The sequence below is a fragment of the Equus caballus genome, chromosome 30 (genome assembly GCF_041296265.1).
Source record: "Equus caballus isolate H_3958 breed thoroughbred chromosome 30, TB-T2T, whole genome shotgun sequence".
Taxonomy (NCBI): Eukaryota; Metazoa; Chordata; class Mammalia; order Perissodactyla; family Equidae; genus Equus; species Equus caballus.
Window position 1 is genome coordinate 37,796,862 of NC_091713.1, and position 18,999 is coordinate 37,815,860.

The 18,999-nt window shown below is 58.6% G+C and overlaps 1 protein-coding gene across 4 annotated transcripts in view; it reads left to right on the forward strand.

The window, feature by feature from the left end:
- Positions 1 to 18,999, forward strand: part of LGR6 (leucine rich repeat containing G protein-coupled receptor 6) — a 111,145-nt gene that overhangs the window by 85,787 nt on the left and 6,359 nt on the right. For all 4 annotated transcript variants that reach the window (XM_070255913.1, XM_001916343.5, XM_070255914.1 and 1 more), the window contains 11 exons: positions 3,587 to 3,655; positions 5,628 to 5,699; positions 5,851 to 5,922; positions 7,134 to 7,202; positions 8,366 to 8,437; positions 9,822 to 9,887; positions 10,959 to 11,030; positions 11,408 to 11,479; positions 13,255 to 13,380; positions 14,261 to 14,421; positions 18,028 to 18,105. In XM_070255913.1, the coding sequence (XP_070112014.1) occupies positions 3,587 to 3,655; positions 5,628 to 5,699; positions 5,851 to 5,922; positions 7,134 to 7,202; positions 8,366 to 8,437; positions 9,822 to 9,887; positions 10,959 to 11,030; positions 11,408 to 11,479; positions 13,255 to 13,380; positions 14,261 to 14,421; positions 18,028 to 18,105 (929 nt within the window). The remainder of the gene's footprint in view (positions 1 to 3,586; positions 3,656 to 5,627; positions 5,700 to 5,850; positions 5,923 to 7,133; positions 7,203 to 8,365; positions 8,438 to 9,821; positions 9,888 to 10,958; positions 11,031 to 11,407; positions 11,480 to 13,254; positions 13,381 to 14,260; positions 14,422 to 18,027; positions 18,106 to 18,999) is intronic.

Genomic DNA, 18,999 nt, shown 5'->3' on the forward strand with positions numbered 1-18,999 from the left:
GTGCCCAGGTCACTCAGCTGGTTGTCTTCTGCATCCGTCTAGACAGAGTGTTTCTTACCCACCTCTCCACGTTCCACTCTGCCCGGCAGAATGCTTTGTGTGTTCGGGGCAGCAACCAGCGTCCATTGCACCAAGCTGGATTCATCTGGGGCAGAGAGTTCCAGAGACGTGTTCCTTAGACAGTCAGAGCGGGAGACTGCGTCTACACAGCACCAAACAAAGCAAAGCTTTCGCGATCACCCAGGTCCTTGAGTCTGTGTAGCAGTCTGGGTGGGAGAATTCAGGCTACCTCCTTGGCATGTAGTTTGCAGAATCTTTTTGACATTTGCACAATTTTTATTCTCCCACACGTCTCTACAGAAACTGCCTTTCAGTTTGCATGCCTCTTACCACATGTCTTTTTCCGCTGTCTGTGAGGCTGTTCCTGGCAGAACTCCTGACCAGAAACCAGCAGGGAGGCCTGGAACCACTCAATCTGGCTGCCTAGACACGGGTCCAGAGAACCGTGTGAGGGCTCAGTGACGGTGAAGTCACAGGGGACCCGTCCCACATTCTCGGTGTCCCTGGGCAAGCCCGACGGTGCCCTCAGGACGGCCTTTTTGACATCCGTCTCAAAACCTTAAGGATGTTCCTCCAAATACGCTAGGTCCCCTAAGAGTCCATTAGAGATTTTCATTAATCCACTTTTATTTATTCATCCGAGAGGAATTTGTCAAGCTACTGTGCCAATACTATTTTGGTGTTTAGAATATGAAACAGACAAAGTTCCTATTTTCAAGGAGTTTCATTCTAGTTGGGTGGGAAGAAAATTGACAAATGTGTGTCAGATGTCGGTATGTTCCACGAGGAAAATGAAAGAGGGGCATCTCATGATCTATGGCTACACAACAAACCAACCCCAAACTTCATGGTGTAACACAGCAATTGATGGTTTCCCATGAGTCTGTGGGCTGGCTGGCCTCTCCTGGGCTCTTGCCCTGGGCTCCCTCTCCAGGTCGCTGGAGGCTCATTGAGGGCGAGAGCCTCTCGCACGTCCGGGGCCCTGGTGCTGGCTGGTCCTCTCTCCGCATGGCTCTCGTCACTTGGGAGCCTAGCCCGGCCTCCTTCCACGGTGGAGAGGGCAGTCCAAGACAAGGCAGAGGCTGTGAAGTGACTTAGGACTGGGTCACACCATGCCAATTTCACCTCGTTCTGTTGGTCAGTGCTGGTCACAAGGCCAGCCCAGTCTCCAGAGTTGGGAGGTAGAGGCCAGCTCTTGACAGAGAAGCTGCAAAGGACTTGCGGCCGTTTTCTTTTTCTCCAGCTTCGTTGGGATATAATTGATGTATCGTATAAGGTAAAGATGCAACATGTTGATTTGACAAAGTTACGAACTATAAAATGACTAGACTCACGGCCACTCTTAATCCCCCAGACAGGGTGGAGGAACGGTGAATGAGAGGCAGAGAGAGGCCTCTCTGATGAGGGGTCATTGGACGGAGGGCTGAATGAAGTGGGTAGTAGCCGTGCCAATATCTCAGCGTTCCAGGCGGATGGAATTGAGAGCAAAGCTCTGAGGCCAGACCAGCGTGAATCTCTGCATTTAAGACAATGATGCGACATTCAGGCTTTGAGGGAAGATGCTCTTATGCTACTTATGGGAAATCCAGTTGCCCTGGGGGACAGTAGAGAATCCTCGAGTGAGCTGAACCGAGTTAAACTGGGGACACTTGAATTGGAGACGCTGCGATGTGCGGGTGAACCGTTCCTGCGATCTAAGACCAAGGAGAGTGTTCCTGCGCATCCCTGCTGCTTCCATCCTCCACTCTCCCAGCCCGATGTTCCCGGCGTCTTCTGTGCCCATGGTGGAACCCCAGAGAGGTGAACACTCTTCCTCCGTCCAGCTCCAGTGCCTCTGGTCCCTGGGAACCCACGTCCTCCCCTCAGCGGCTTGTGGGAACCTCTCTATGAGCCCATCGAGGTTTGCGAGTTGGAGGGAAAGGCGTCTGATTCACTCAAGAGAGCACAGAGTGGGCGGGGCATTTGTGCCGTAACTATTCCCCATCACCCGGATGGTCTGAGCGTCATCGGGTAATTACTGGAGAGGCAATTATGCGGCTGACTGGCTGCCAGACACTTGCCACGGCTCTTCTGGCCCCTGGCTCTACCTGGGACTATTAAGTGTAATGACGCTGTCACGCAGAGGAGCCTGTCATTATCCCCGTGTTAACACGGTGTTTACCCACAAAACCTGCCAGGTCACTGTAATTAAGGGCCTCTGTGTGGTCCCCTGCCCCAGCCTTGGACAGTCCTCTCGGGAAAGGTGTCAGGGCAGAAGTGGCTTCACAAGGCTGAGAAGACAGGCCAGGGTCATCCTAGGGGGCTCAAGAGGGACACCATAACCAAGCCCCCCATTGCCAAAGCCTGGGGCATGCACTCCAGCCTCAGGAAGTGGAGGCCCCGGCACAGCCCCCTGCAAATCAGCCACCTGTCCAGAGGCGCTAACCCACTGGCCACTGAGTGAGGTGAAAGCCACCTTTAGAAATCCGAAAGTGGTGTCTCCTCTGCTCCCGCATGGGGAGGGCATCCCGTCTTGAGACGCAGAGCACACGCCTGGACGTCGGCGGCTATGCCTCTCAGTTCCCAGCCACTCTCGCTGGCTTCCTGCTCTTCGGACGGGGCGCCCTGTCTTTCGGGCTCCTTTCTGGTTTATCTCACATGAAGGGTACAAACGCAGAAGACCCCTGAGGTGATGGAAGAGGGGAGGTTCTAATCACGAGCGGGTCAGGATTTTGCCCCTTTGCCCCGACCAGGCTGTGATGTGCATCCTTGCACGGCGTCTTCACACCCCAGAGCAGGCTTCTCTGTAGGACAATCTCCTGGCCTTGGAGTAACTGGGAATGAATCTTTGAATTTGAAAAGATATCGTTCAATTACCTCTGAAATGTTGTACATAAATTCCTACTCATAGTTGATTAGAATGCTTGTTTCCCCACATCCTTACCAACTTGGGTTGCTACCACTTTTTGAAATTCTCTCCATTGTTTTCTGATTGTACGTGTGATCTATGTTCATAGTAAAAAAAAAAAAAGGGAATGCAGAAAAGAGTAAGAGAAACTAACAATTCGCTGTCATGCCACTGCCCAAAGATAAGAAGCCCTGTGCATTTTTATAGGAGACGACAACAGGGGCCACGACAGGCAAGGAGTCACCTGTGGGACCATCCCTAGTGCTCCCCGAGCGCTGGGGACAATGCGTCACCCTGTTGCTGCCCCATTCTCCCGTCAGCCCCTCCCCAGCCGCTCATGTCTCCAAAGGCTGAGATGTTTCCTGAGCCAGCAGGGACTCCTTCCGAGGGAGTGAGTTCCAATGGCCACATCCTAAGTGTCCCCTCAAAACAGTTCTGCTGCCAGAAGGCTCCAAGCCTCAAGGCTGCTGGAGGAGGAACGGGATGTGAGCATCCCAAATATGTTTCCAGGCATTGGCAGCTCAATCTGGAGACTGGAAACATCTCTCTGGCCAACCCCGGAGCCAAGTTTCCATTTCTCAGGGACCCCGACATGCCCCGTTCGGCTGCCACTAATGACTGCTCTGCCTTCCGTTCCAGAGACCTGAATTACAACGAGCTGAGGGAGTTCCCCATCGCCATCCGGACCCTGGGCAGACTGCAGGAACTGTGAGCTCCTCTGTTGGTTTCTCTGGCGTCCTCTTCTCCCAGGGCAGGGATGGAAGCCAGGCCTGGGCCTCCCGTGCACCCTCACCTCCTGTGGTCCTTGTGAAAACTGTCGCTGCCCCTCCAGCCCCCAGGGCAGGTCTGAGTGGTCACAGGCCTCACTAGCTTGGCTCTGGGCATCTCTGAGGGGTGTGTCAGGAGCAGAAATGGCCCTGAGCACTTCCAGCCTGGGAGACACGTGGCACCAGCCGCCTCCTGTTAGGCCGGGCCTGGCACCGCCCCTGCCTTGGTTGGGTGCATCCGGAGATGAGTGAGAAGAGGAACTGGGGATGGTTTCTGGGGTCACTCCTCAGCACCTTGTCCCCTTGGGGGAGACGAGAAGCTGGCTTTGGTTCCCCAAGCCACCACTTACTATTATTCTATTTTAGCATTCACTGAGTACCTGCTATGCCGAGCCATCCCCAGGGATCCTTCAGGCCCATTGAGGACACAGTGACGTGTGTAATGCAGGGAACAGGACCAGGCAGTTAGGCTCGTATATAATTCTGACCCTAAACTGTGACGTCTTAGTTGAAATGATTGTAGGAGTCCAGAGTGACATCGAAAGAGTGTTGTGGGCTAAGGCGTCTTGAGATGGGCCTAGAAGGAGGATGGAGGACCGTGTAGGAAAAGATCTAGACGGAAAAGCCGAATGGGCAGAGGGCCGACCCCAGGAGGGGAGCATGCCGACGGGGGAGGATCCCGGGCAACAGCGAGAGACATACTGACGCTGGAGCAGAGCCGGCTGAGGAACCACAGTTGATGGTCAGAGCCCCAGATGCTGAGACAGCACAGCATCTCCACTCCAACTACCCCTCCCCGCCTCCACCCCGCCCGGAGGTCTGAAGGGGCGAAGGCCGATGCACATAGCAATAGGCAGCAGCCGCACCAGCCAGAGGGAAGGGTCCACATGAGGCGCGCCAGACAGTCACCAAGGCCTGACTTTTCCTTTGAGCTGGGACGTGAGGAAAGGACGAGATTTGGTCAATCGAGAGGGAACAGGGTCTGCCAAGGTGTGAGGAGAGGGGACAAGAACGCATTAGAGGAGAGAGCCAAGACCGAGGTTAACAGAAGCAAGAAGGGCCTGTGTGGAAGTGTCTGTCCGTCCGTCTCTGTCTCTCTACGTCTCTGAGAGAAGCTGCCTCAGTCTTAAGAACTTCTGAATCCCTGGGGGCTGAGCGCAGCACTGGACACAGAGGCGGTGTTCCAAAGCAAGCAGGGGATGAACGGGTGAACGAACAGGCCTGGGTGGGAGGCACGGGCCGGTGGTGACCCTGTGAGAGAGGGCTTGGAGGTGGAGGTCACGCAGGGAGGGCAGGACAAAGAGAGAGGGGACAGAGCCAGGAGGATGCAGGGAAAACCCAGAAATCTCCCGTGAAAAGGAGGAAAGGGGCCTGCTCAGCATGGATTATGTACTTTTCAGTCTAACTTGTATTTCCAGATATGCTCCCCAGCTAACCAAACCCATGGTTCCCGGCTTCCAGAGGCCCAGACCCTCCACCGGGCACCTCGTTCCTCAGTCCCCATAATGCCGTCCACAGTCACTCAACATCCCGCTCGGCATTGTATCCCTCTCGCTGCCACTGCACTTCCGTGTCCTTCAGTTTCAGGGCCTCGGGGCCACGCCAGCCACCACTTGGGGAGCGTCCCTCACCCCCGGAGCCCCTAGAAGTTCTGTTCTTTCCGTGTCCTCCTCCTCCTCCCACCCACCCTCAGCTTCCTCCTTGGGGACCCTCCAGGGTCAGGGAGAAGGATGGTGAGTTCCCGAGCAAAGGAGAAAAGTCACAGGCAGGGTTTGACCCTGGACTGTTTGACCCAGGCTGAAGTCCTCTGGTCTCACGGCCTTGTGGTCGGCTGTCCGAGAGCTCCGTACACTCAGGTCCCTCCCTCTACTCCCTCCTCCCCGAGTCCTCGCTGACCCCGGGCTGTCTTCCAGGGGCTTCCACAACAACAACATCAAGGCCATCCCGGAAAGGGCCTTCGTGGGGAACCCTCTGCTGCAGACCATGTGAGTCCTGGCTCCTCCGTGTCCTGGTGCTGAGCGGCGTCTGGGGGACGAGGACAGGGTTGGGCGCAGGAGCATGGGGAGGGGCTGCTCTCCTGGTCTCCATGGTCCCGGCTGAAAGGGCCAAGGAACTGAACTTCGCATCTTCTTGCAGACACTTCTACGATAACCCCATCCAGTTTGTGGGAAGGTCAGCGTTCCAGTACCTGCCGAAGCTGCACACGCTGTAAGTCGGCTTCGGAAGGCCGACGTGGCCTGGACCTCTCCCTCCCTCACTGCTCCTCCGCCCCCGCCCCCATCTGCAGACCCCCACCCGCAAGGCTCAGCCCCCACTGGAGGGTGTGGTCTTCAGGGCTGCAGCCCCCGCTGGGCTCAGGCCTGTTTGCAGACCGGTCCACTCTCCACGGCCGCCTCCCCCTCCCTGTGGCTTCTTCTCCATCTCAGATGGGAGGAGGGCCCTCTCCACAGTCGGGGAGTTCCATCCAGGCTCTTTAGTCCTGCTCAAGGCCGCTGCTCCTTAAGGCCTGGCTGAGGTCTGGCTCTCCCGTGGCCTTGGAGCGTGGGTCCCGGGGCCTTTGCTGGACCACCTTTAGCCCGAAGACATTCCTTCATCTTCTCCCTGCCATTCTTTTAGTTCCCAGCCTGAGCCCCACTCCTTCAAAAAAGCTTCCTGGGGTTACTCTCGGCGTAGGGCATCACGGTGACAGAACCAGCATCTCCAGGCACGCACTTGGTGTGCACCTCCCTTACCGCACTCTGTCTTCACCCCGTGCCTGTGAGGCTGTGTTGTTAAGACGCTTTATAGACAGATTCTGAGGTTCTCAGGTCCTGACTGGGCTTGAACCCAGGACCCTTGACTCCAGCTCCTGGGCTCCTTTCTAGACCCCACACCACCCCCTTGGGTCCACAACATCCGTGTCCTCGTGCTCCTGTTGTGCGCAGGCCCCGTGTGGTCCATGTCCTCGCCGAGATGGGGGTGGCATGGAGGGGGAGCCCTCGGTCTGAAGCAGCATGAAAGGACCAGTGAGAGGTTCTGATAAAGCCCTAGGAGATGACAACTTAGCGAGGCCCTGCGTCAGCTCTAATAAGCAAAGCCCAGAGCCAGGGACCTTACAGAAACGCCCAAGCTGTTGCCTTAAACAGAGGCCATCACCATGGTCCTTCCTGTGCTGGTTTGCTCAGTGGGGCCTGAGCTCAAGACAGCTGGCTCTGTCTGGGGACAGTGGGCTGAGCCACGTAGGAAAAGGGCCGCGTGGATCGTGCTAAGCACAGTGCAGCCTCGGGCAGGGCCTGCAACCTAGGACGTTTGGAGGGAGGTTGCGGGGAGGATGACATTTCCCCGAGAAGGGGAGTCTCTGAAAGGGAGATCTTGAGGATTAGAGCCGGATGGTGAGACGCTCCACCCAACCCTTCAGAGCTTGTTGCCTCTGTTTCCAGATCCCTGAACGGCGCCACGGACATCCAGGAGTTCCCAGACCTCAAAGGCACCACCAGCCTGGAGATCCTGTGAGTGGCCGCTCCCGCCTCCCCCTTCTCCGGCCCCAGCTTCGCCCCCAGGAGCTATTCTGCCTAAGGCCGTCCAGGTTCTTTGCCTGCCCCTTATCTGGCCTGCCTCTGCTGCTGGCTCCAGCCTGGCTCGGCCCCAGGCCATGGCCATCTCCTGATGTGACACTGCTGCCGCAAGGCCAGGGGTGGCAGGTGGTCAGGATGAGGAAGCTGGGCTTCCCCCATTCACTCTGCTCTGACGTCAGGGTTCCTGACCCTGGCCCCAGACCCGTGACGGGGAGGAGGGTTGTGAAAACCCATTTCCTTCTCCTGCCTGAAGCTTGACCCCAGCAAGGACCTTCTCATATTCCCATTATTGTAGCCTGTAGAGGGGAGCGGGTGCCAGAGTACAGTAGGCCCTCGGTGCACTTAAGAGAATGAATGGGGCCACCAAGCAGACACCAGAGTGATGTCAGGAAGTCAGCTGTCCTGCCCCACGTCACACAGCTCGCTCGTGGCCGGGTCGGGCACACTCCTCTGTGCCTTTCTGTCTCCCCCAGATTCCCTGGCATCTGGAAAATTTCCCGTGAGGGAAGTCAAAGTTCCCCAAGGATGGCCTTGGCTGGAGTCTTTCCTGGACACTCCGTCCATAAGCCAAGCCCACTCTCCAGCCTGCCCGACAGCCCTGCCCGCCCCTGGGCCTTCCCTCTTTCCCACCTCTTCCCCTCCCCAAGGCGCAGGGAGCAAACTCTGTGCTTGGTTCTCATGACTCCACGGGGGTGTTTTTCTGTAGACTCCTTGCCCATGGCTATCCTTCCTCTCTAAGGAGAGCAGAGAAGATTCTAGTCCCTGTCCTATAGACCCCGTGTTTCTGGAGACCATTACGAGACGCTGGATGGGGACGTGGCGGGTCGGGTGGGGCTGGGCGTGCAGGCACCGTCTGCCCATCAGAGCCCCTGGGCTGTGTCCCTCTCTGTCCGCTGCCCCCCCCAGCCTCCTCCAGTCCCAGGGGAGCTCCATGCTCAGGTGCCAGGGCTGCTTTCTCTCCCCACAGCCCCACCCCCACCCTGTGCCTCCCACCTCTTCCCCTCCCACGTCAGCATCAGCCCCAGAGCTGAAGACAGGAGGCCGGGGATGGTAGGGCCCTGGGCCTGGTGCCAGCACTGTCTCTGTTCTCCCTGCAGGACCCTGACCCGCGCGGGCATCCGGCTGCTCCCACCGGGGATGTGCCAACAGCTGCCCAGGCTCCGAGTCCTGTGAGTGGCTCATGAGCATTCTCCAGTCTCGGCCCTGTGCCCTCACTGCCGTGGACTGGGAAAGGGCCCTCCTGCTCTGTCCCACTGGGTCACCTGTCTCCTGCAGAGAGGGACAACGTGAGCTGCTGCTGAGAACCTGTCCGGGCCGTCCCCTCTGGTTCAGGGCAAAGAGACAGTGGTCTCTGGGGTCAGACCTGGGTTTGAGGCCCAGCTCTGCCACCTACTTTGTTGTTAGTGCTGTCGGGTCTATTCTGACTCCTCGCCGCCTGTTGTCCAGCAGAGCCGAGCCCTGCCCAGTCTTTCCGCGCCATCCTCTCCCCTTCTACAGCTCTATCAGACAACGCTCCGCTGCCATTCACAGGGTTTTCATGGCCAAGTTTTTCAGAAGTGGATGGCCGGGTCCTTCTTCCTAGTCTGTCTTAGTCTGGACGCTGCGCTGAAGCCTGTCCACCATGGGTGACGCGGCTGGTATCTGAAATCCCGGTGGCAGAGCTTTCAGCATCACAGCCACACGCAGCCGCCACAGTGTGACAATGACAGACGGGCAGTGTAGTTCCCTGACCCAGGAAATGAACCCGGGCCACAGGGGTGACAGCAAAGAATCTTAACCACTAGACCCCCCAGGCTGGCTCTTACTGCCGTGTGAGTTTAGACTCACTCTTTAATGTCTCGAGCTTCAGGGTCCTCGTCTGCAGAATGAGGACAAATCTGTGAGGTGAGATGTTTGTCGAGCAGCCGGCGCACGGTGCTCACACCCAGTAGGCGTGCAGTCGGGGGCCTGTTGCTCTGTTTGCACGAGACAGAGCCGCGGGATATCCCAGCAGCCTGTGAGGTCGAGGGGAGTTATCCTCACTCCCCTGACTCCAGCTGGGCTCTGAGGGTCCTCCCCACAGACCGTCCCCACACTCGAGATGGGGAGACGACACCCCAGGTGGAACAGCGCTAGACTGCGTGTCCGGAGGCCCGAGCTCCAGACCCAGCCCTGCCACTGCCTGGCAGTGTGTCCTTCAGTGAGGCCTGTCCCCCTCTGTGCCTCTTTCCCCGTTGTTGAGCGGTGCGCGCTGCTCCATCCACCAGCACCACTGGACCGTTCACTTCTGTCCTCATCTCCACACCCCTCACCTCCGGTTCCTTCCCCCAGGACCCTCCCGGGGTCCCTCAGGCCTTCATCTGCACGGGGCAACCCTACAGGGGAGATGCCAGCTCGGCCCCTCCAGGCCCTGCGGTGAGGGTGGGACTCACCAGCGGGATGAAGACAAGTCTGACGGAGCAAGCGGGTGCCCTGGTGTGAGGCCTGTCACAGCCATGTCCCTGCAGGGTCCTCCCAGCCCCCGGCCAGGGCCACTTCTCCTGGCCCCCAGCCCTGGTCTTTCTCTCTCCCCAGGGAATTGTCTCATAATCAAATCGAGGAGCTGCCCAGCCTGCACAGGTGTCAGAAGCTGGAGGAAATGTGAGTCTGGGGTAGGGAAGAGGGGACGGCGTGCCAGCCAGACTCCGGGCAGGTGTGGGGGAGTCAGCAAACACACTCCAACCGTTCTCCCTTCTCTGGGCTCATCGAACCCAGAGCTTAGGGTGGGGAGCGCGGCAGAGGCCTGGACGAGGCCCCTGGGACTCACGGAGGATGGGCCCAGGAGCCCGTGCCCAAAAGGAATCTCAAGGCGGCTCTTTGGGGGTCAACGGCAACACAGAAGTGCAATAGTGATTACAGCCAGCCAAGGGTCAGGGCCACAGCAGAGGGACAGGACCACAGTGGGCCCTGGTGGGCTGGCCCAGGGGCCATCAAAGGAACGAGGGGCCCTGCATTTTGGAGCACGTGCCCTCATTGTCCCCACCCCGTGAACACACATTCATGTATATGCGTGCACACGCACACCCATACACAGAAGATGAAACCTGGAATTCGAATTTGACAAGGAACAAAACACTCAAAAGATTCTCTAAGCTGTCTCCACCCAGCTTCCGTTTTCTCGAGCCAGCAGGGCCCCCACGTCTGCCCCGTGTCCCTAGGCAGGGAAATGCCTTCTGGGGCCACAGCAGAGTAGGGGTGTGGGGGTCTCCCCTATCTGTCCAGATGCCAAAAGAAGGAGGGCTTTCAATGTTGCTGAGGCCCAGGGTCCATCTCCCATTCGGACAACCAGTCCACTGGGCTCTGCTTCCAGGCATAGACCCGTCCCGGGGGCCATCTGAGGGCTGGTCGGTGCTCTCTGCTGGACTAAGGTCTGGAGGACCCGCGGGCGAGCTGGGCTGGGCTGGGCTGGGAGCCAGGCCCGGTGGGAACCCTGGAAACTGACTCCCTTTGGGGCCACAGGGATGGTTTCGTGGCTTTGTCTCCTGACCCACTTACCCAAGGCAACCGGATCCCCTTGTGCTCCCTTTAATTCCGGTGACTTCTGTGGGCTGGGCCCTTTCTTCTCACGCCAGGAGAAGCGGGGGGCTCTCTTTTCTTCCTCCCAGGGCGCGGGGGCTGTGGAGCCGAGCCAGAGCCTAAGCCTATTGACTCATCCAGGCTCTCTCGCTGCAGCGGCCTCCAGCACAACCGCATCTGGGAAATTGGAGCCGACACCTTCAGCCAGCTGAGCTCCCTGCAGGCTCTGTGAGTACCCGCGCCCAGGGTGCCCTCCCAGCAGGCTCAGACCCACAGCACGTGGGTCAGTGACACACACGGCCTCCCTGCCCCAGCACACTCAGGAGGAGGGCTTTCCCCTTCCACGTGGCTTCTCAGCCCCTTCTCCAGCTGGTTCCCCAGGGTCCAGGAGGCTCTAAGCCACGCTGCTACATCTGTTTTTCTGGGGCCACAGCCGCATCGGGAGCCAGGCAGCTGGCACCTTCCACAAAGGGCTGAGGGTGGCGCTGCTGGGGCCGCTCAGATGGGGCGGGTGAATGATAGCCCAGGGTGGGACCTAGGAGTCCACCACTGCCCCCTCAGTCCACTGTCGCTGTCCCCTCCTGTCACACCCTCTCTGTTCATAGGGACCTGAGCTGGAACGCCATCCGGACTATCCACCCCGAGGCCTTCGTGACCCTCCGCTCCCTGGTCAAGCTGTAAGTGCCCACGTCGCTCTCCTCCTGGATGCTGGAGACCAGTCGGGACTGTGGTCTGGCCGGTGGGGGCAGGGCGGGGACGTGTGTGACTGTGTGCCCGCACGTCCCAGGGAGACGGGCTCCAGCCTCGTCAGTCTTCCTGACAGTCCGCTGACAGGCCGTGGGGCCTGAGGCACAGAGCCGCCTCCTGCGAGCTCCGGGACGTCATCTGGGGATGCTTGGACATTAAGGGCCGCTCAGCCCAACCCATGCCCAGCCTCTCCCCCAGCCTCCCCCTGCACCGGGAAAGAGGCTGTGCGCCCTGGCACTCCCTCACAACACGGATGGTGGCAGCAGACATGGGAGCCAGGGTCTCAGAGAGCTCGGCAGGGCCTGCATGAGCATTGCTGTGCAGTTGTGAGCCGCACACTGATGTGTCGGTCAACAATCGACTGCATACATGACTATGGTCCCCTAAGGTTAGTACCACACAGCCTAGGTGTGTAGTAGGCTGTGCCACTTAGGTTTGTGTGAGGACACTCTGTGATGTTCACACAACAACCAAATTGCCTAACGGTGCCTCTCACAGAACGTGTCTCCGTTGTTAAGTGACGCATGACTGTAGAGGGTGCCGATCTTAGAGGGTCCTCTAAGTTATGTAGGATGTAAGCAGGGAGCACAGAGCACTGGCTGCATGGTCATTACGTCGGGGCTGGAAGGGCCTCTGTCGGGGCTGCCACACACTGTGGTGCAGGTTGTTCACTGCACAAGGTCTCCCAGCCAAGGGAGAGCTGACGGCCAGCCACTTGCGTGTCCTAATAAGGGTGTGTCCACCCAGCCAGGGCCCTTTCTGATTAACACCAAGACCCCTTCTGAGCTAGCACCAGCCCCGGCCTCTGAGATGGTCCAGCCCCACCCCTCGCTTCACAGGAGAGCCCTCCAAGGCCCAGGGGAGGAGCTTGCTCACAGTAGAGGGCCAGAATGCGGCCTCCTGTGCCCTCACTGCCCTCTCCCCACTGCCCTCTCCAGTCTGCTGCTCTCTGGGCTCCGGGCCGAGCCTCACAGAATTCTCCCTCTCCTGCTTCTGTTTGCTCTCCTCCTGCCAGATAGGTAGGGGGTGTTTTCATCCCTTTGAGGGATGAGGACATCGACGCTCAGGCAGCTCTCTGAGTCCCCTGGTCACACAGGGAGCTGGCCACAGCCCCAGGCTTCCTGCTTGCCCGGCCAGGCTGTTTCCACGACGCACAGTCTGTGGTGTGTGTTTGGTTTGGAGCCCCAGCTTCCTCTAACGCGTCTCCGGTAGAGGACGGTGCACGCCCTCACCTCTGGCTGCTGAGCCGGCCGTGGGAGATGGAGAGGATGACCAAATCCCTGCATGAGGCCAGATGGCGGCTCAGGCCTCTTGTATCATCAGAAAAGCAGGGGAATGGGGGCCAGCACGGACAAGCTGATGCCCTGTGGGGCGGACAGAGGCTCCGAATGGGGCTCAGGCCAGGCGCAGGAGTGGGGATGACGGCCCTGTTAGCTGACTTGGGGTGGCTCGGCATTGCCTTAGAACGTCCCTGATATGTAGCTGGCACTATTGGATGACTGTTTGATGATTGACTGACTGGCTGAGTTACGGACGGTGCCTCTGGCAGCCTGACCACCCCTCCCCTTCTCTCTGTGGTGGTTTCTCCTCTGTACCTCTCCTCTTGCTTCCATCCCAGGCACACTGGCCACACCCTCAGCATAGCCCCGCCCCCCCCCCAGCAGCCCAACTGACTGCCGGTAACCCTCACCATCCGCTGTCCTAGGGACCTGACCGACAACCAGCTGACCACTCTGCCCCTGGCCGGACTCGGGGGCCTGATGCATCTGAAGCTCAAGGGGAACCTGGCTCTGTCTCAGACCTTCTCCAAGGACAGTTTCCCGAAACTGAGGTGAGGGCCTGGCTTTCCCCACGCCTGGATAGGATGGCCCCAGGGCAGCGGGAGAGGCTGTGGAGGGACAGGGAGAAAGCCACAGGGCCTCAGCCCAAGAAAAGCCTGGTGGCCCAGCGGCTTAGGGTGTGGCCAAGACTGAGTGGGAAGGGTTCGTGCCCCACCCTCCATCTCCTTTGCAGCATTTCCCCCGTCCCAAGCACCAGCCCTCCTGTGGGGGCCTCTTCGTTCCCTGCCCCATTCTCTGCACCCGGATGCCCATCCTTGGGCAGCGTCTGGGCCCTGGACTCAGGGCAGCGCCCAGGGCACCAAGGAGGGGAGAGCAGACTGCACACCAGGGCCCGGTGCTAATGGCATCCAGGCCTCCTGATGATGCAGCCGTGGCTGTAGCCTGTGTGGCCTGAGCCTCACCTGCTGCAGACCAACGAGATGCCCGAGGCCTCTGCCCTCACCCTCAGAGGGCACGACTCTGGCTCTGCTGCGCCCAGGGCTGGGTCAGGGACCAGGTGTGGGTCTTGCTGGGGCAAGACTGAAGGATCGTCGGAGAACCCCGTCTCCTTTAATGTAAAAGAAGAGCTGCCGCCCGGGCGGGGAACCGAGCCCCCGGAGCTGCATGGCCTGGGTCAGTTGCTCCCACCCTGAGCCTGCTGGGGGGCCTCCCTAATTGCGGACAGAAAGCGCGTCTCCCTGTCTCGGCTCTCCAGGTGAACGAGGAGAAGCCTGGCACATGCTCAGAGCCCTTCGGAGGCTGCAACACCCTCACAGAGAAAGCCCAGGAAGTTGCTTGCGTGGGAATCAGGGTGCTTCGGGGTCAGAGGGCAGGTGCTGAGTGCCCGGCCCCTGACCATTCCTAAGCCAGCCATCTCGCCCCCGCCCCCAGGATCCTGGAGGCACCCTACGCCTACCAATGCTGCGCCTATGGCATATGCACCAGCTTCTTCAAGGCCTCAGGGCAGTGGGAGGCTGAGGACGCTCACCTTGCAGACAAGGAGGCTCCGAAGAGGCCCCTGGGCCTCCTCGCTGGACAAGCCGAGAACCACTGTGAGTGACGGGGCCCCGGGCAGGGCGGGGGGTGCTATAAGGGGAAGTTGGGAGGAGGCTCAGGGACCCTGAGGGGACCTGGCAGGGCTGCAAAAGGAAACCTCGGGCAGGGACACTGGTGACCTGGAAGAAAACTGCCTCTGCTCGCCCCTTGTCACTCCAAGGCCACGCCCCAGAGGCTCATGGGGAGAGAGAATGACCATGACAATGACAGGGCTAATGCCTCCAGATTCGCAGAGCCCTTTCAGGTCGCACGTGCATGTCCCGCGACAGGCCACCCTTGCAGATTGAGTGTTTCTTCCCCACGGCCACCTCCTCACCACATGGGCCCTTCAACTGGAGAGCATTCTCAGAGAAGACATCCATTTTCTAATCAACCTGAGCCAAGTAGGATGGAATTAAATCGATGAAAGGAAACCTGCTTACAGAAAAGAACAAGTCCCCTCACTGGGACAGCGTAGGGACTCATTGCCGTGGGAGCTGTCCTGCCCCTCCAGTCGGCCCCAGCACGCCACAGTGAGACGCCACAGGCCACTGGGGGCAGGAATGCCTCGCAGAGGAGGCCATCACAGCACGGCCGTCTTGGACCCCATCGGTTGCTTCTGGGGCAAAAAGGTTGGACACAGCCGCCCGAGGGGGTTCCAAGGGCTCGTCTCCTGGGCAGTGTCTCGGATGAAGGCTGCCCTCCCCCACCCCGCGTTACAGAACACACGCAGAATCAGGAGGTGGAGGAAAGGGCCCCTGAGTTTGGGGTTTCTTCTTCAACCTCTAACCCCCTTGCCACGGAGGACAACATATCCATGGAGGAACTCAACAGAACAATCCAGTCTAAACACGTAAAGAAAGCATCTCGTGATGGTGTATACAGACCTGGGTTCTAAACCCGACCACACCATTCACAGCCTGGTAGCCTGGGGCAAGTGATATCACCTCGCTGAGCCTGGGTCCCCGCATCTGTAAAATGAGCATGACAGGACACATCTTTCTATCTCACGTTAGAGGATTCCATAGATGGCCAAGGATGTCCACTCAGACCACTCCAGCTGCGGCGGCTGAGAACCAGGTGCCCTCTGGTGCGTGTGTAAGAGGGTGTAGATGTAGACGCGGCTTAGGGAGGCCAACCGTTGTGCAGGCACTTGGGGGTCTCCGGATCCCCCGTCCTGGTTCACTAAAGCCCCTCCTGGGGAGGGCGTGAGGATGTGCGAGGAGGAGCCCGCAGCGAGGCTGCTCTGGGCCTGCAGACGGCCGTCCAGCGCCTGGTCCCGGATGTCTGCTGGACACTCCCTCAGGGGCTGGAAGGAGGAATGGAAACTTTCCTTCCTCCAGGTGAAACTTTCCACCAGGCTCAGGTCTGGGAGGACCGCAGGGCGTCGGCTCACGGGCTGCCTGCCGCCGGTAACAGGAGCTGGGGCAGGGCCCCCCACTTCCTGTGGGAGCTAATGAGCCCGGGGAAGGAAAGCCAGGAGCTGCCGTGGCAGCCAGATCCAATTTCCTCCTCGTTTGAAGAGTGGTTACTTAACACCCTGGCTGTGACTTTCCAGCCTCAGCCGGGTCCACGGGTTTCGCCCCTGTATTTCATTCATGCCTTTTGATTTCAAAGAATTGCTGAGCTCTGTTCTGGAGGGCAGGGCGGGCAGGCTATGAAAGGTGGAGAGGGAAGGAAATGCCAGGACTCTGGGCACGCCTCGGCCTCCTGCCGCCCAGATGGTGTCCGGGCCAGGACAGCTCCCAGAGCCTTCCTGCCGCCTGCGAGAACTCCCAACTGGAAGTGCTCACTCTCTAAGTGGAGAAGAAGGATCCACACAGGAAACAACCACGTGAGCCAAAGATGGGGACCAGCCACGAGCGGTCCCCACTCCATCGCCAAATGACGGACGGAGGAAGAGCCACAGGGCGCTGTCTCTCAGACCTCAACAACGTGCAGGCGCAATTCTCTTGCACCCCTGAGGGCCTTGGACATCGTTCCCAGTCTGACTTCTCGAGAAACTAAATTCTTATTCTTAAAAAGTCTCTCTCTGATGAATTATTGCTGCAGAAGAGAGTTTTGTCTTTATAAGCTATAACATGTTTTAGATTGTCAGTTCAAAATTCTGATAGAATTACGGTCCCCCAGGATGTCCATAACGCCTCTGGAGTCTGCAGGCCCTGGTTTAAGAAACACTGCAGTAGAGAATAAGAAAAAAAAAAAAAATCCCATTTGACCCAAACATGTTACAGAATTTCTTTAACAGTGGATTTACCATTCTAACCCTATGTCCTCAGACTAGCAGATTCGCAGAGCCCAGATTTAGAGTCGGGAGGATGGTTAAAGATGATCTCGTCCAGCCTCTGACTCATACAGAAGTGCTCTTTCTCACCTTAGGGACCTTCTGCTCCCATATCCCAGTGACAAGCTATGCCCAGCTCACATATCTGTAGGGCTCCCTCAACACCCTCCCGCCCCCAAATCAGTCCCTCTGGGAAGAGCGATGGTTGAACGTCCGGGTTCTAGATGGACAAAACTGGGTTTGAATTCTGCCTTGTGGCTCGCCGGCTGTGACACCTGCAGCAAGCCACTCAACTCCCCGAGACTCAGTTTCCTCATCTGTCAAATGATGGCAAAGGGGCACCTGCCTCGTGCGGCCGCTGTGACGGCTGATGAGACTGTGGGGGTGGCTCAGAGGCGCAGTGCCTGGTGCGCAGGACGAGCCCGAGAAGCCTCAGCCCTCAAGGTAATACATCTGTTAGTCGGTGCAGTGCATGCTGTCTTGAGGGCCTGATCCTCGTTTGTCTCCACGGGCTCCTCGAGAGCAGGGCCATGTCTTGGTCACCCTCAAATTCCTCCACACATGCCCAACGCCCGGCATATGTCAGGCAGGCACTCTGCACACCTGGGCCTCCGTCCTACCCCTCTGTCGGACAATCTAATTGTGGGAATTGACTTGTGTTGGTAAGAACTCAACTTCTCCGTTTGAATCGTAATTTGCCTCCTTCCACACCCATCCGTTGGCGCTGGCTCTCCCCCGAGACAGCACAGCATGCAGGGTGCATGTGCCTCACGCCTGACAGCCCTTCAGCTCCCTGAGGCAGCCATCACATCCTCACCAACTCCCGCCAACCTCACTCGCTGGACTGTTTCTCACCCAGCAGCTTCCACTCACCCACCTCTGAACGCGCTGCAGCTCCCCGCTCTGTCTTAAGAAGACGCCCTCCTTAACGCACAGTGTTTACAACTGGACATGGGGTTACGGTGCGGACGGGCCAGTGTGGAGAACCGTGGGACTCCTGGCTCCCATTGTGAAGGCAGCCTGCGCCCTCCCTCTCAGCAGCGCCCTGGACTCAGGCTGCCTGAAGGGGATGCGGGAGCGCACTGAGTTGTAGGAAGAGCCAGGCTCGCGTGAAACGTTTGCCACGAAGAACCAATGAGGCAGGGGATCCACGTGTGGAAACAGCGAACTGACTGAGGGTTTACTCTCGAGGGTAGAAATGGTGTGCAGGGCTGCTGGACTGACCCAGGCCAGCCGAGAGAGTCGGGATGGCTTCTCAAAGGGCAGCGTTTGGAGAAAGGTGGGGCTTGCTGGACACCAAGACCAGGGCCCCCAGCCACTTTCTGGTCTCCCCTCTCAGATGACCTGGACCTGGACGAGCTCCAGCTGGAGATGGACACAAAGCCACAGCCCAGTGTCCAGTGCAGCCCCGTTCCAGGTGAGATGGGCACCTTGGGGCAGGGTGGGACTGGGGACAAGTGTTTATCAAGATGCCAGTTCAGCCTGGCACGTCTGTCACCATGCTTCAGGCACTTTCTCTGCCCGGAACCCAGCCTGCAGGGGAGGACAGCCTCTGCTGGTGACTCCTGAGGAAGGAGCTGGAATTCTCTCCCTGGAACGGCTGCTGGGGGCAGCAGTGGGAGAGGGTGTGGGGTGGGGAGTCCAAGTGACCTTCTCAAACCGGCCAGTTAGAGGTTATCTGTCTGGGAAAAAATTTCTCTCAGTGGGGCCGGCCCAGTGGCGCAGCGGTTAAGTTCACACGTTCCGATTCTCGGTGGCCCGGGGTTTGCCGGTTCAGATCCCGGGTGCGGACCATGGCACCACTTGGCAAAAGCCATGCTGTGGTAGGCATCCCATGTATAAAGCAGAGGAAGATGAGCATGGATGTTAGCTCAGGGCCAGTCTTCCTCAGCAAAAAGAGGAAGATTGGCAGTAGTTAGCTCAGGGCTAATCTTCCTCAAAAAAAAAAAAAAAAAAATTCGCTCAGTGAAGACAGAAGCAGGGAAGAATATCTTGACCCCCTCGCTCAGGGTGGAGGGTGGGGCTGCTTCTGAGCACTCCCTCAGCCTAAGACCCGCAGAATCCTAGAGCAGACGGAATTGTGAAAGGTCACTTTCTCCATCCCTCTCTGCGGCATCCCACGGAGACCACTGTCCTCTTTCCTAAGACTCTCCGGGCTATAAACACAGTGCGGGATCTGGGTAACTCCTTGCTGTCCTGTCTGACCCCTCAGCGGAGGAAGCCTCCTGTGGGGTCTAGCCGAAATCCGTCTTGCCGTAAAGAAAGAGGGAAAACGCTTTCTCCTTGGTGCAATTCAACCTAAGGCATTTGG